The following is a 13,644-nucleotide window of genomic DNA, read 5'->3' as shown; positions in this document are numbered from 1 at the left end:
ATGTGGTAGTAAATATTCCCAGCTTCAGGGAGGCAGCACTGTAATCCCATAATTACATTACATTCCGTCAGAAGAGTTTAGTGGCACAGACCATATTGTGGAACCTAAGAAAAGCGTCTAAAGACTGCAGCCGTCTGCCCGTGCAGTCACTTCCCCCTCCCCCGTAACTCCTCTCATCCCTTCGTTCCACGGGGTTAAAGGGAGGAGGAGGAGGGAGGGGAGAGAGAGGGAGGAGGAGGAGGGGGAGAGGAGGGAGAGGGGGGAGGAGGGGGAGAGGAGGGGGGAGGAAGAGAGAGGGAGGAGGGAGAGGGGGGAGGAGGGAGAGGAGGGAGAGGGAGGGAGGAGGAGGAGGGGGAGAGGAGGGAGAGGGGGAGGAGGGAGAGGAGGAGGGGGGAGGAAGAGAGAGGGAGGAGGAGGGGGGAGGAGGGAGAGGAGAGAGAGGGAGGAGGGCGGGAGGAGGGAGAGGGAGGAGGGGGGGAGAGGAGGGTGAGGAGAGAGAGGGAGGAGGAGGAGGGAGAGGGGGGAGAGGGAGGAGAGCGTAGAAGGGAGGAGGAGGAGGGGGGAGAGGGGAGGAGGGGGGAGGAGGAGGGGAGGAGGGGGGGGAGGGGGTGCTGCTGAGCACAAAGCTGCAGGAGTTTACATAAAGACATAAACAGGAATAATACAAATCCTAATTTTAATGGTGTTTCTTTGGAACCTTAACGAGCGAGTGGAGGCAGCGACCCAACGTTGGTGAACGTGAACGTTTCTGATCCAAAAGAATAAAAACAGTCAAGGACAATACGATATAATATATTACAGAAAGAACATCACACTGTAACAACCATTTATTAAACATGTAATAACAATAAGGCCACATTAAAAACTGCCAGTAGAGGAACTGATCACACGATTCAGCTGGTTCAGAATCCACTGGATGCTTGTTAATAATGAACTCAACATAATATTAAATATTATGAATAGTAATTCTCGTGCTCTTTAAATAGAATCAGACTCATTAACACACCCTCATTTCTGTAATAAACTCAACCCCTTTTTACAAAACCACTGTGAAATAACAGGTGAGAGATCTCCCCTGTTGAACAGTCGTGGATGGATGAACCTGGAGGATAACGGCCTTTCACTTCTCCTTGTGGTGGCTAAAGTCACTCGTGTCGCTGTGTTGCTGGAGGGTCAGAATCTTGGTCTTAAGTTGGCTGCAGAGGTATTTCAGATCCTGTGTGTCCAGGGAGTGGGCCAGAGCCAGGTAGGCGGTCAGTGTCCCTGCCAGCAGGAGGCGATCCAGGGACAAGGCTGGCAGGAACCACAGCACCACGCACAGCTCCAGGAACACCGGGTGGCGCAGGTGGGTCAGCAGACGCTGGGCCCCCGGAGACTGGTGAGGGGGCGGTTCCCCGAGACCGAGACAGTCGTAATAAACCTGCCAGAACACAGACTCAGATCACTTTTATTACTTCTAATTCTGGGTCTCATTTTCAGTGAAATTCAATTTAACCATTGCTAAAAGTAAATATAGATCCTCTACGTGCACGTCGAACCTTTTAACTGTGCACATTTGCTCCCTGTATTGTTAAAGCTTGATTGGACAAACTGAACATGGGCTTATTAACCTGTTTGATTCCCATTAGTTCTGGGTAATCAAAGATGATGATGATACTGCAGATTATTGCCCAACAGATGAAGTGCAGCAAAAAACACAGGAGAGGGAACCAGATGCTCCAGGGGGCGTGACGCACTGCCCACAGGCAGGGGGCGCCAGTCACGGGCTGCCAGTAACGTATTAAAACCTGAAAAACGAGAAAATAAATAAATGTGCTAGAAGTGTATTTCCAACGGTAGGAAAGACGAGGAGGAGCTGCCCCACCTGGAGGGCCAGCGCTGTGGTGAAGCAGTACGCCGCCCTGGCCAAGACCCCCAGCACGGACCGCAGGGTGTGTTTGACAGGTGACCAGGCCAGCAGGCTGTGCTGAGCCGTGAAGAGAGCCAGGAGAACCACATCCATGAGCAGAGAACTAAGAACCGAGCGGTCCTGCAGCGCCACCGACCACGGGACGGAGTCTTACGTGCAGGAAAAGAAGAAGGGATTCATATCAAATCAATCTCAAACTGCAAATAAAGTCTGATATAGTAGCACATGAAAGAATTCTAATATCACGTGATATTACCCCGCCGGGGGGTCGAGTGGTGGGAACTACAATGTGGTTTACGTCATGTCGCAAAAGTAAACTACAGACACGCCCAACGTGGGGCTCGAACCCACCACCCGGAGCTGAAGACTCTCGTGCGCCATTACGCGCATTTTCGGTGCAAATTCTTCTTAAATTCTACTTTTATTCAACACATATTGAGCGCAAATCAGCTGCAGTTAAACGAAGCAACTTACCTTGGCAGATTTTGGTTTCCCCGGTGATGTTGTGGTAAATGGCTCTAAACGACAAGAACCGAACTAAATCTGCCCCCGATATGAAAACAAACGCAAAATTAAGAAGAGACACCACGCACAGAACACAGCCACGCACCGTGACCGACGCCATTTCAAGCCGTAGTTAACACTTTCTTGCAGATGCCAAACCCGGAACACAAAAAGTCAAAGCCCACTCGCTCCCTACCCACTACTCACTACTTAGGAAGCGTCTAGGACACTAAATAGTGCACTGAAACAGAAATGCTTCAACTTCTCTCACTTGGCCGGCGCTCTTTAGAACGCCCCCTCATGCGTTCCTGCGGTCCCGGAACCAACACATTAGTTCTCATCTCGCACTTCTGGACTCCTCGTTTCAGTGGCAACAGCGCCCCCTACAGCAACACGGCAACAGTTACAAGCGAATCATCGTCTCCGTCAAATATTTAAAGCAAGTTTCACACGAACGTTTTATTACAACAGTTAAACATTTTATTACACCAGAATAAAAAGGCCGAGATCTAATGGTTGATGGAGCATTAAGCTTCTAACTGAAGACTCTGGACCAATTGCGGATCGATTGCACCAAAATAAAAAAAGCTTTGTTCCACCCAAACACAAACATGAATTTTGCACATTTATATATAACATTCACACTGTGATTCAACTGGTAGCGATAAAATCTGGAGTTTTCCCCTCTACCTTTGTTTTATTTTTGTTGCTGTCACAAGGAATTAATCTTAGTTTATTTCATATACTAACTGAAGATGGTGTTTTGATGTGATAGACTCAAGTATCGATTAAGCCCATTTCTCTCGCAGTGCTCTGGTTGGACCCGAGTATTCATCTACAGCCGCCTTCAGAGCTGCATGCTGACCTACTGACCTCCGACCCTGCTGACCCACTCAACTCGACTCTGCCGGCAGCTTATTGGTGTTGAGGGGGTCCGGTTTGGCGACCTCAGGATCGGGTCTCTGCTCTTGATGTGGTCCTGTTGGCGTCATTGGCCCGTGACCTCCAACGATCACTGGATCGGTTCACCGCCACGTGTGAAGCGGCTGGGATGAGAATCAGCACCTCCAAATCCGAGGCCATGGTTCTCAACCGGAAAAAGGTGTGGAGTGCCCTCTCCGGGTCAGGGAGGAGATCCTGCCCCAAGTGGAGGAGTTCAAGTACGGCCATGAGCTTTGGGTCATGACCGTAAGAACAAGATCATGGGTACAAGTGGCTGAAATGAGCTTCCTCCGTAGGGTGGCTGGGCTCTCCCTTAGAGAGGGTGAGAAGGGTTTCTTCCTATTAAAGGGGAGTTTTTCCTGCCACTGTTGCTTGTTGGGGGTCAGACCCTGGGATTCTGGAAAGCGCCTAGAAACAATTTTGATTGTAACATATCTTTGGCTTGATTTTTAAAAAATACACACTAGACTGAATTTCCTATTGTGTGGACAGTAAAGATTGATTGATGTGTGTATTGTATTGTTTTGATTATGTGGGATGGGGTTCTCAAAGATTTTTGAGCAATATTTTTTCCACAGTATTTTGATGTAGCTGCTTTCTTTTTCTCACAATTTCTCCACATTTGGAGAATATTCTTTGACAGGGAACAGAAGATGCTGGGCTGCCTAAAAGCCTTTTGGCAGGATTGCAAAGCTTGAGGTACACATGGCCAGTAGGCTAGTGATCTTCTGATGTGGCCAACGGTGCGTCTATTCAATTTGTTATGGTGTCTGTTGTATTATTACATACTGTATTTGTGTTTGACAGTTTTCCAGCAGCTTTATGTTTGGCAGTGAAGTGCCTAATCATGGAGGAAGTATAACCGTGATACTTCAGCTCTATGGAACACAACGACCACCGCTCCTGAACAGAAAGTAATTTGCAAATAACCAAAGAGCTATTAATTAATATACATGAAGATCCACCATAGCGAGAGTTAGAGGAGGCAGCGGCAGTGAAACAAGTGCTAGGAGCGCAACGGGTGGCACTCAAAATAGTCTGATTATAAAAATCTAAAAACAAAGCAAAGCATCCATCTTCAATCAAACAATCATAGTCTAATTATGGTCTTTCAAACCATGTTGCAAAAAAGTGCAAAGACGCGTCGCAGCCTTCGCACATACGCAGTACAAATCGTGTTTCCGGGGCGGATGTAGACGCGGTTTGCACATGCGCAGTACCGATCGTGTTGGGCGGATGTAGACGCGGTTTGCACATGCGCAGTACCGATCGTGTTTCCGGGGCGATGTAGACGCGGTTTGCACATGCGCAGTACCGATCGTACGGCTCAGGTTTAGAACTGGGAACGATACTGAGGTCTTCGGTTATCTGGGGGGTTTCGAGGTAGGCAAACGCAATGTACCATAATCTTCTTATATAATGTGCAACCATGTTATATCTTTTTTTATGAGCATAAGTTCTTCCACGCCATACAAATAATTGAAGGAAATTACCTAGTGAGGCTAATATTAGCTCCCTTAATAAGCACTCCCAAGCCAGTTCTTTTAAAGGTTTTTTTGTCCTGTCATTTGGTGTATAGTTCGTTATGGCGTTATAACTATGTAATAACTGTTGTCATCGAACGTATGTGTGGTTAAATTGTTTTATGCCACGCTAAACGGAGCTGCAGCTCTTCATAATAGCCCTAATCAAGATTGTGATACCAGATTTGCCCTTTTTTCCTCAGCCACTATGGAGAATTCCAAGGAAGAGCAGCCCTTCTAAAACCTAAACAGAGCCCCAGTCACGCCCAGACAGGCAAGGCCACATCTTTTGCTTGCTGGAAACAAATGGTGTGGAGTCATGGAACAAGGTGTTGTAGACAGCCCTGTTGTCCTCGTCATCCGGGCTCCCAACCAGAAATACAGTGACCAGACGATCAACTGTTGCCAGAACTGGACGGTTGAGAAACTCAAAGCACATCTGTCAGACGTCTACCCGAGCAAACCTGTCAGTATTTCACATAAAACTTTCATTGTTCCCGTAATGACGGTGTGTAGATTCAGCATCTCATTCAGATGCGGTTGCCATCGTACAGGCATGATCAGAATTCCTTAGAGACTAGCAGAAGTGTTCTAGCCTTGTTTTACTGCCACCTAATCCACTGTTAAGACCTCCTGTTTTTTCCTCTTCTCTATTACTTTGTTCCATTTCAAAGTATATTGTAATAATATAATAATAATGTAATAATATTTAAATCTTTGTTGCATTTCTGATTTTTAGAGTTCCAAAGACCAGAGACTGGTGTACTCTGGGAAGCTCCTCTTGGATCACTGCACCTTGAAAGACGTGCTCAGAAAGGTAGCTCTATATGTTCCAGATGTGAAATATTTCAGTCTTGTATAGGTCACCCACACAACAGCTGGACCTTAGTCCACGTATGAACCTCACAAATTGCCCGCTGGCGCCATCAATAAATCTGGACATTTTTCGGGGTCGTGTTCTGAAAATTGAAGGCTAAAGAAATCAGTCATTAAAGTGTGAGCCTGCTTTAAAGGTGTGATGCTGCAGCTGTCCAGGGGTGCAAGAAGGGGGGGTATTGATGCTCAGCACCACAGAGGACTCGGCCCTGGTGTGAGCGCACCTGTACTCGCTCCGTAGGTGTGAGCTGACAGGAAATCGGCCCAAACTGAGGCTCGTTCATGGAGCCAATTAACTGCTGATTTATTGGCAAAACTGGGCAAAAAGCAACAGAAGCTAAACTTTGAATGTTCGTTAAGGGCAGAAATCATCATCATAACAAAGAATCAGTGGAATGAGTTCAAGGTAAAATCAAAGCTGTCTATCTTTGATTAATAACACGTCTCAACATTGAAGTAAAACGATTGGAAAATGCTTCTAAATATCAGGTCAATTCAGAGAAAAATCTAAAAAAGGGAATGAGTGAAAACAGATGAAACCACATCTGGACACAGGCATCGACTCCAAAATTGGACAATTTTCCTAATCGAAATTTGTCGAGCATTAGAAAAAGGGGGAAATGAAATGAGTCTGAACACACAAAGGTCACGTGCTTCCACAGCAGGACGAGTACCACATGCTCCACCTGGTGTGTCCCTCACGAACCCCGCCCAGCTCCCCAAAGCCCCGCCGCAGCCATGGTAACACACCTCAGGGGACCTCAGCTGGCTCCGCGGTGAGGCCCACGCACACTGCTCACACTTTTGGTTTCATCAGCCAGCACATTATTTCTCAATATGCAGCCTGTTTTATTTCATTTGTTCCAGTCCCTTCAAACCTCTAGTGGCCCCCCCACTGGCCAGCACAGCCAGTCCTCAGCAGCACAACGCAGCGATGGGCTCACGCAGACAAACGCACCTGCTCCCAGCCACCAAACGTATTTACAGCTGATGCAAAGGTAACATCACCTTCTCCACATCAGCGTGTTATTGCCTTCAAGCACCACCCAGCTGCAGCTGAGTGGGGGCAGGGAGCACCCACCAACAAGAATTCTGCGGTTGTTTCCGGCCCATTTTTGTCTGTGTGATGTCGGTATGTTGTCCTGATGTCGTCGTGGTCAGCGGTGACTGGCCGGCCTTCGGTGGGGCGTCTGCAGAAAGTGATCTGTTACCCAGTCAGGCCTCAGCATAAAGAACCAAGAGATAAGTGCCTGGATTTGCTGATGCAGCCTGTGTGTTTGCAGCTGGAGTGGCCACTCTCAGCACTCGGCTCACACCGACGCCAGGCACCTTTATTTCCACCCCATGAGCCTAATGTGGTGGCAGCAGTTGTACGCGCACCAGTACTACGCGCATTAGTAAGTCCAAACATGCCACTTTATTCCCTTTTCCTGTTTTGTTTCAACACTTTGACCCACTTTTCTCTCCTGCAGCCACTCACTGACGGCTTCCTCCCCTGGGCTACACCCCCCCGCCCAGTCTAACCAGCATGAGCCTCAAAGCCAGCAGCCTCAGGCAGCCCGCGCCAACCAGGAGGTCCAGATGAACGCGCAGGGAGGAGAGATCCTGAACGAAGAGGACCTGAATCGGGACTGGTTGGACTGGGTTTACACCATTTCCCGTGCCGTGGTCCTGCTCAGCATCGTCTACTTCTACTCGTCCTTCAGCCGCTTTGTCATGGTGATGATGGCCATGCTGGTGCTTTACCTGTGAGCGAACACTTCCTTTTACACCTGACTGCAGAGCCGCAGGCCCTGTCTGTTGTAGCACCAGGACCTGCAATGAGAGAGGTGCGATGTGTGCATGTGTGCAGGCACCAGGCCGGCTGGTTCCCCTTTAACCTGGAAAATGAGCTCAGGCTTCCTGGGGACCCAGCCAATCCTGAGGACATGGAGGAGGAGCCACAAAACCAAGATTTACAAGAAATGGTAGCTACCCCTCAGCTGTGCTCTTTTGCCCTGGCAGCAAAGACAACAAGACTCCACATTCAAATGAAACGTTTAGAGATTTTAGCCTTAAATGAATTTGTCAATCAGATCTGGTGAAAGTAGCCACAATACAGTGGTGGCTGAGTTTTTGGAGTCTGATTCAACATGTCACCCCTGTTCAGGATGGAGCAGTGGAAGACGGCTCCGATGACGATGTGGAGACGGGAGAGGAGGAAGACCCGAACAGTGCCGTGCCCCCGGGGTTCCTGTCATCGACATGGTCTTTTATTGTTACCTTCTTCATGTCTCTCATCCCAGAAGGACCGCAAAATGCTAACTGAACTAGCATAGCTCGCCACACTTTTCTAGAGGAGGGAGCATATTCGACCTGCTAAGGAAGCCATTATGTGTTGTGACTTCCAGCTAGCATATTTACTACATGCTGGACTCTGAGCCAAGATGGGATGGATTTAACCTGACAGAAAAAGGAGTAGCTGATAATACACTATTGTGTCAAACTATTAGTTTAATTACTACTCGTGATGCGTTAGAAGCAGTCTGTTGGTGCTTTGATCGTTTCTAAACTAGGGGCAGATGCCACATTTATGGTTGTAACACTAAACCAGAGTGAACCATTTTGAGTTTGAGATCCTGAAATATGATGTGATTTGTGAGTCTGGACGTTGTGATTAGCTGAATGCCCTTAAAAATCGCCGAATCACGAATAAAGCAGAAAAGTGGGAGGTATGCGAAATGAACTCTTTGAGAAGATCAAAGGTGACATTTCCGCAGATCCTTTGATCATATCTGCTGTTTGATCTTTGTGTGACTGGAAATTTCTGGATCTAAATGGTCGTCTGGGTCGTCACTAAAATGTAATCATCAGTGCTCCCTGAAACCCATTAAACTTAAATATATTGATATTATAAATATTGAGCAGTTTATATTCCTCCTGTCGAGGACACTCAGATAAAGATGCTCTCAGCCAGATGTCGGGGCTTCACCTTGACTTTGACATTTACTCTTGTGCAATCAAACAAATCCCGAATAAAGACAATTCATGATGAGCTAATCCATCCAATAGTTGGCAAGGATGCACCTTTGATAAGAGCCCTGAATGACTGAGGGTTAAGTAGCTGTTTGGTTGTTACGTTCACTGCATAATCCTGGCAAATACGAACACCTCAAATGTGATCCTGTAATCATTGATATCAATAGACCCTATAGGTGCAAGAAATATGGTTTCTGGCTACAGAAGGAACGATGTTCTCAGGTGTGGCGAGTCTCTAGCGCCCCCTCACGTCTATGACGTGAATGGCAACAACGTCACGAGCAGCTACACTTCTGCTAATTAAGTCGGACTGTCAATCAAATCAAACCGCCTTTAGTCTGTTATGTGGATTATGTGATTGATGCTTGATGTGATTGATGATTGATCCATTCCTGGCTTTGAAACTCAATAACAATATTGTTCATGTGAAGGTGCACCGGTGAGCCACGGAATATTTAATACCTTCCGGTCCAAACCGGATGTAGTTTACAAATACGGCCGCTAGTTGGTAGCAAAGAGCTGCGTCCAGGAGCAGGAGAGGATTATTACTGGCTACTGGAAGGCTGGCATTGTAGTTCAAAGTAAATAAATTACAATTAATCATGAAAGCTAAAGGAAAAGACAGGAAATATATCTAATAGTTTCTTTATTGCTTCTCACTGATCAGTAATGACAACAAAGTCATAGTTCAGGCTAATAAGAGGATGACGTGTGCTTGACTGATGACAGATGCAATGTTGAAGGTGACATCTGGAGATATACTGGGGCCGATAGCTCCACTCTTTGAAGACACACAGCAGGACTGCCAAGCCATTAAAATAATCGACATTTCAGACAAAAGAAAAACCGTTTCAGCTGGTCATGTGAAATACTGACCACAGAATGTATCAAACTATGACCAAGAACAATTATAGACGGTCCCGTTTCTTCATCGTTCTGTTACATGTATAAAGGTGTATCGAGGGTCATCGGCGACAAAACATTGGTGGTGTAATTAAACAACTTTAACATGTGGATCAAGTCTTTTACACACTCTTGCCTGCAGCATTTTTGAATCCCAAACCGCCTCTGGAAGCGAGTCAATGTTTTAATGATGAGCTTAAAGTTATATTTGAAGGGCTCGTTCCCTCCATCACTCTAATTGGTCTAAAAAAGGAAATGACCAGGTAAATGGGAGTGACCAATCACAGCTGGCTGACCCCTGGCCACAGGAAGTAATCCTACTCAAAGACACACAATCAGGTCTTTTTATAATTAAGATAAAATATATATATAAATAAACCCTAGCAGGTGAAAGCCCCAGTACGTATGTTGAACCTGTTGTCATCTTTTTTAACCATTTTGTGTTTATCAAAATATACCTTACATAAATACTTCCTTTAGGTTGCACAGTGACAATTCTACAATCAGGCAGCTCATCTTTTTATATCAAACACACGTGACATAAATTAGCGAGACTTTAGCTGTGACACAGGAAGAAATGTGGCGAGCATAAAACATCACAAACATGAAAACCCCCCCAAAAGATTCAGTCATTTCAAAGAATATATTCTAATTGCATCAAATCAGTCTGACTGGATTTAACTGATACCAGTTTATGCACACGTTCTGCAGCACTCAGAGCCAGAACTCTGGACCCCAGGGATCTACTGGTGGTGCAAATACAGCGGCTCCTTTCCCGTCTGCAGGATTAGAACAGGCGAGTGTTACCTGTCGCCATATTTCCACAACAATAAGACATTCAGTGATTATTCAAAAAGAAAGATTAGAGCTTTTCATATTAGGAGGAGCAAATACTGGAGCTGTGACCACAGAGCGCACACAACCAACGCTACAGATTACATTGCTTAGGGGTCGGGATAATACTTAGTGGGCCACAACGTCCCTCAGCAAATGGGCCGTGTGCTGGATCAACCCTTAAAGTGATGACGTCTGCTTCTAGAGTTCAGGTACCACACAGTTAACTGTGCGAGTATACAGCTTCCAAGACGGTACGAGACTTTGCACATAAATGCTCCAACAAGGCACGTAAGCTAGTTTCTGTATGGTTACTACGGCGACACACACAGAGCCACAGAAAGATGCAGAAATCACTAATTCTTCTGGGCCTGAACATTAGCTCGGCTCACGAGTCCAAAGTACGAGATAGTTATTGCTAAAACAGGACTGCACTTAGTAAAATAACTTCAGAAGAATATTTTTACATCACCACAGAAATCTTAATTTGTTTGCATAAAATATTTGCAAATCCTATAATAACAAAATTATCTTCACACCAGACAGACGCGCTACTGTGTAACAACAGACGGTATAAAAACGGCGCAGACGGCGCCGCGCGTGACTCAAGGTGACAGCATTTTTAAGACTTCTGACTTGTTTGAACAAGAGTTCTACAGGTGATGATGAGCGATGAAGAAAACCCTCTCAGTATTATACCCTACAATCTGTTGCAGGTAAGAAAGTCTCCTGGCAAAGTGCTTCCTGTAAAGTACAGAACTTTATATGGCCTCTGAAGTCGGGTTCACAAACAAAAAGAGCACGGAACACACGGATACAATCATACACATATTCCTCTACCATCATATACAGAGAAGACCGAGGTGTACAGTGAAATAACAGCAAAACTCAGCAGCCATAGAAACACTGGTGTCGCCCTGCAGACAGCAGAGGATCCATGAGGAAGTTCTACAAGACCAAGACGCAGTGGTCGCTGCCGACGGTACCACTGTGGATCTGTGTCATTTCCAGCCATCGTGAAGCTCATCAGCAGGTGCTGACGGTACCTGAAAGGTCTTCTTCTAATGGGATTTCCAAGCTGGTGACGTCAATTATTCGGAGGCTAAAACAACAAAAACAGTGCAGAACAGAACCAAACACAAAAAGAAATCAGTAAAACCCAAATTAAAACAGTTGTAGTTGGCTAACGGTGCAACTCAAGTCGTCCCATCAGTGAGGCCCGTTCCTTTGGCATCGGCGGCTTTAATGTTAACGCTAGATTAGGAGCATTCCTGCGCTGAGCGTCGGTGGCAACAGCAGAATTCAGTCGCCCTCTGAGGACAGAAGTGTTTCCAATAAAGGCTGCGCTCCTACAGCCTGGCGTCAGGTAGCACTCAGTCCTGGGGGGTCACTTACAGGCCAGTTGTGCTCTTCTGGTTGCGTGTCCCCTCTCCCATTAGGATCGGGGGGCTAAAGTGTTGAGTGGAAGGATGTTGGCGGAGGGCAGGAAGCGCCGCCCCGCTTCAGAGGAAGGTCTCTGCCGTGGATGCCCCCGGAGGTGTCTGGGCTCACGTCGACTCTAACGCAGCTCAGCTTCTCCTGGCTGGATCAGGAAAAGCAAAGACAGGAGCTCAACTCAACGAGGCAGGACGTTAGGCTCCGCTAGGCTGGACCTTTCCAGAAGGTCAGGAGCAATTAGGGTTGGGCGTGATGTCAGTGGTAGGGCAGCAGGGGGGGGCCTGGAGCTACTTCTACCATCAGGTCCTAAACCTTGTTGGGGTTTGTGTGTATTTATTCAGAATGCCCGTAGAAGCTGAAGCTTTTCACACACATGGCAGCAGCAAAGGTCATAAACACACACACACACACACACACACTTGATCAGCACTTCCTTGAAACACTTGAGGATGAGGATGAGGATGAGGAGCGGTCCCACAACAGAAGTCAGGAGTGAAAGCTCGTTGCTCCGTCAACGGTTGTGGGACGTGCACCAGACCGTGGTTCTGCTGACAGTGAGGAAGCGGCTCACTCATTCGTTACAGCCTCCTGAACCCTCCAAACATGTGAAGAGCACATTTAGAACATGTGACCTTTGCTGCATTAGCCTTTTAGCATGCTGAAGCAAGCGACCAGATCTTTATCTTTTAGTTACTGTCTGAACACAAGCAGTTGAGACCTCACCTAACTTCTTCTACGCAGCAGGGGGGGAGCACGAGTCAGTGCCCGGGTAGAGAAGATTATTATTCCGCCCAACCCTAGTTGTATGAAAAGCACGCAGAGCTAAAGGAGCTAACCCAGCAAAACACGCCAAGCCAAACTCTGCATGCAGGCTTTCGCTACACTAGAACAACCACAAGAATGAACCCTACCGTCTGGAGGACATTTATTAGGATTCAGTAACACAGTTGGAAGGACGGACTAAAGTCCAGGAGAGGGTAGCTACCTTCCACTATGCTTCACAGGAGGGGCGCACGAGTCTGCGCTCGACATCACAGCTTTCCACACTGCCGTTTTGGCCATTTCATCAGAGATGTTAACAACCATGGGGTCAGAGCTACACGCCAGAAATGCAAGTAAAACAAAAACAACCCACCCACACACACACACACACACACACAGAAGCATGCACAGAAACAGAGAAGACAGGCACGTGGTGTTAGAGGACAGCACAGATCTAAAACAAGCACAAAATGGCCACACGCATACGAGTGTGATGCATCAGGAAATGGCACGTTTGTGCGTCACGCAGACGTCGTCATGCCTCGATTTGGTGAGTCGGACGGGGACACAGTTGCTTCAACCACACAAAACGTGTTGATTCTTCACTCTCCAAGTAAAAGGGTGAGTGTTTTAGAGCGAGGGTGGCGCAGGTGGCCATGCGCTAGCTGTCAGCGTGAGTGTGTGAGGGAGGGGCACAGCTACGTGGTCACATGTTTAGCATCAGACAGCAGCCCTGCTACCTCGTCTTCCACCGGGCTCGTGCTGGTCACTAGTCCTATTCTGTACGATCTGTTCAAGTGGACATAATGACACACAGCTGACGGACAGTTGCACCACGAACCAGCAAAACGTGACACACGCAACAAAAATCCAAGAGTACAAATGAGTAGAGTAATTAGCTCGTTAAGGGAATAAGTGGAGTAAAAAGTCAGTTCA

At 47.0% G+C, this 13,644-nt stretch overlaps 3 protein-coding genes across 15 annotated transcripts in view; 1 reads left to right on the top strand and 2 right to left on the bottom strand.

Moving 5' to 3' along the window:
* Window positions 1–662: 662 nt before the first annotated feature.
* nrm (nurim) lies at window positions 663–2,769 on the bottom strand. Of its 2 annotated transcripts, XM_029845558.1 has the most exons (5): window positions 2,685–2,769; window positions 2,384–2,452; window positions 1,865–2,058; window positions 1,611–1,787; window positions 663–1,420 (listed from the first exon to the last, which is right to left on the bottom strand). In XM_029845558.1, exons 1-5 carry the CDS (start codon window positions 2,752–2,754, stop codon window positions 1,121–1,123), a joined length of 810 nt encoding a protein of 269 aa, XP_029701418.1. In that variant the 5' UTR covers window positions 2,755–2,769; the 3' UTR covers window positions 663–1,120. The 2 variants fall into 2 exon arrangements, with proteins under 2 accessions (XP_029701418.1, XP_029701417.1); XM_029845557.1 differs by lacking the exon at window positions 2,685–2,769 and having other exon boundaries at window positions 2,384–2,678.
* Window positions 2,770–4,625: 1,856 nt separating this feature from the next.
* Window positions 4,626–8,527, top strand: LOC101072854 (homocysteine-responsive endoplasmic reticulum-resident ubiquitin-like domain member 2 protein). 2 transcript variants are annotated; one of them, XM_011609401.2, is made up of 9 exons: window positions 4,626–4,738; window positions 5,082–5,344; window positions 5,618–5,695; window positions 6,420–6,530; window positions 6,622–6,752; window positions 7,038–7,151; window positions 7,227–7,502; window positions 7,607–7,721; window positions 7,904–8,527. In XM_011609401.2, the coding sequence occupies exons 2-9, from the start codon at window positions 5,198–5,200 to the stop codon at window positions 8,060–8,062; spliced, it is 1,131 nt and encodes a 376-aa protein (XP_011607703.1). In that variant the 5' UTR covers window positions 4,626–4,738; window positions 5,082–5,197; the 3' UTR covers window positions 8,063–8,527. The 2 variants fall into 2 exon arrangements, with proteins under 2 accessions (XP_011607703.1, XP_003969373.1); XM_003969324.3 differs by having other exon boundaries at window positions 6,417–6,530.
* Window positions 8,528–9,402: 875 nt separating this feature from the next.
* The window catches only part of LOC101073075 (sodium bicarbonate cotransporter 3), a 30,451-nt gene continuing 26,209 nt past the window's right edge, over window positions 9,403–13,644 (bottom strand). For 9 of the 11 annotated variants that reach the window (XM_029844673.1, XM_029844676.1, XM_029844675.1 and 6 more), the window contains 2 exons: window positions 12,932–13,042; window positions 9,403–12,091 (listed from right to left, as the gene is read on the bottom strand). In XM_029844673.1, coding sequence (XP_029700533.1) covers window positions 11,959–12,091; window positions 12,932–13,042 — 244 coding nt within the window. In that variant the 3' untranslated portion in view covers window positions 9,403–11,958. Of the gene's footprint in view, window positions 12,092–12,931; window positions 13,043–13,448; window positions 13,498–13,644 lie in introns of all 11 variants that reach the window. The other 2 variants (XM_029844678.1, XM_029844677.1) reach the window with 2 other exon arrangements.

This window comes from Takifugu rubripes, chromosome 12 (genome assembly GCF_901000725.2).
Source record: "Takifugu rubripes chromosome 12, fTakRub1.2, whole genome shotgun sequence".
Classification (NCBI taxonomy): domain Eukaryota; kingdom Metazoa; phylum Chordata; class Actinopteri; order Tetraodontiformes; family Tetraodontidae; genus Takifugu; species Takifugu rubripes.
The sequence above is the reverse complement of the archived record's forward strand: the minus strand, read 5'-3'. Positions and strand labels throughout refer to the sequence as shown.

Coding starts and splice junctions, on each gene's coding strand:
- nrm (XM_029845557.1), bottom strand. CDS start 2,534: ATGGCGTCGGTCACGGTGCGTGGCTGTGTTCTGTGCGTGGTGTCTCTT. Junction 1,788..1,864: donor CCACAGCGCTGGCCCTCCAG/GTGGGGCAGCTC, acceptor CTCGTTTTTCAG/GTTTTAATACGTTACTGGCA. Junction 1,421..1,610: donor AACTAATGGGAATCAAACAG/GTTAATAAGCCC, acceptor GTGTTCTGGCAG/GTTTATTACGACTGTCTCGG.
- LOC101072854 (XM_003969324.3), top strand. CDS start 5,198: ATGGAACAAGGTGTTGTAGACAGCCCTGTTGTCCTCGTCATCCGGGCT. Junction 5,696..6,416: donor TGAAAGACGTGCTCAGAAAG/GTAGCTCTATAT, acceptor GTGCTTCCACAG/CAGGACGAGTACCACATGCT. Junction 6,531..6,621: donor GGACCTCAGCTGGCTCCGCG/GTGAGGCCCACG, acceptor CATTTGTTCCAG/TCCCTTCAAACCTCTAGTGG.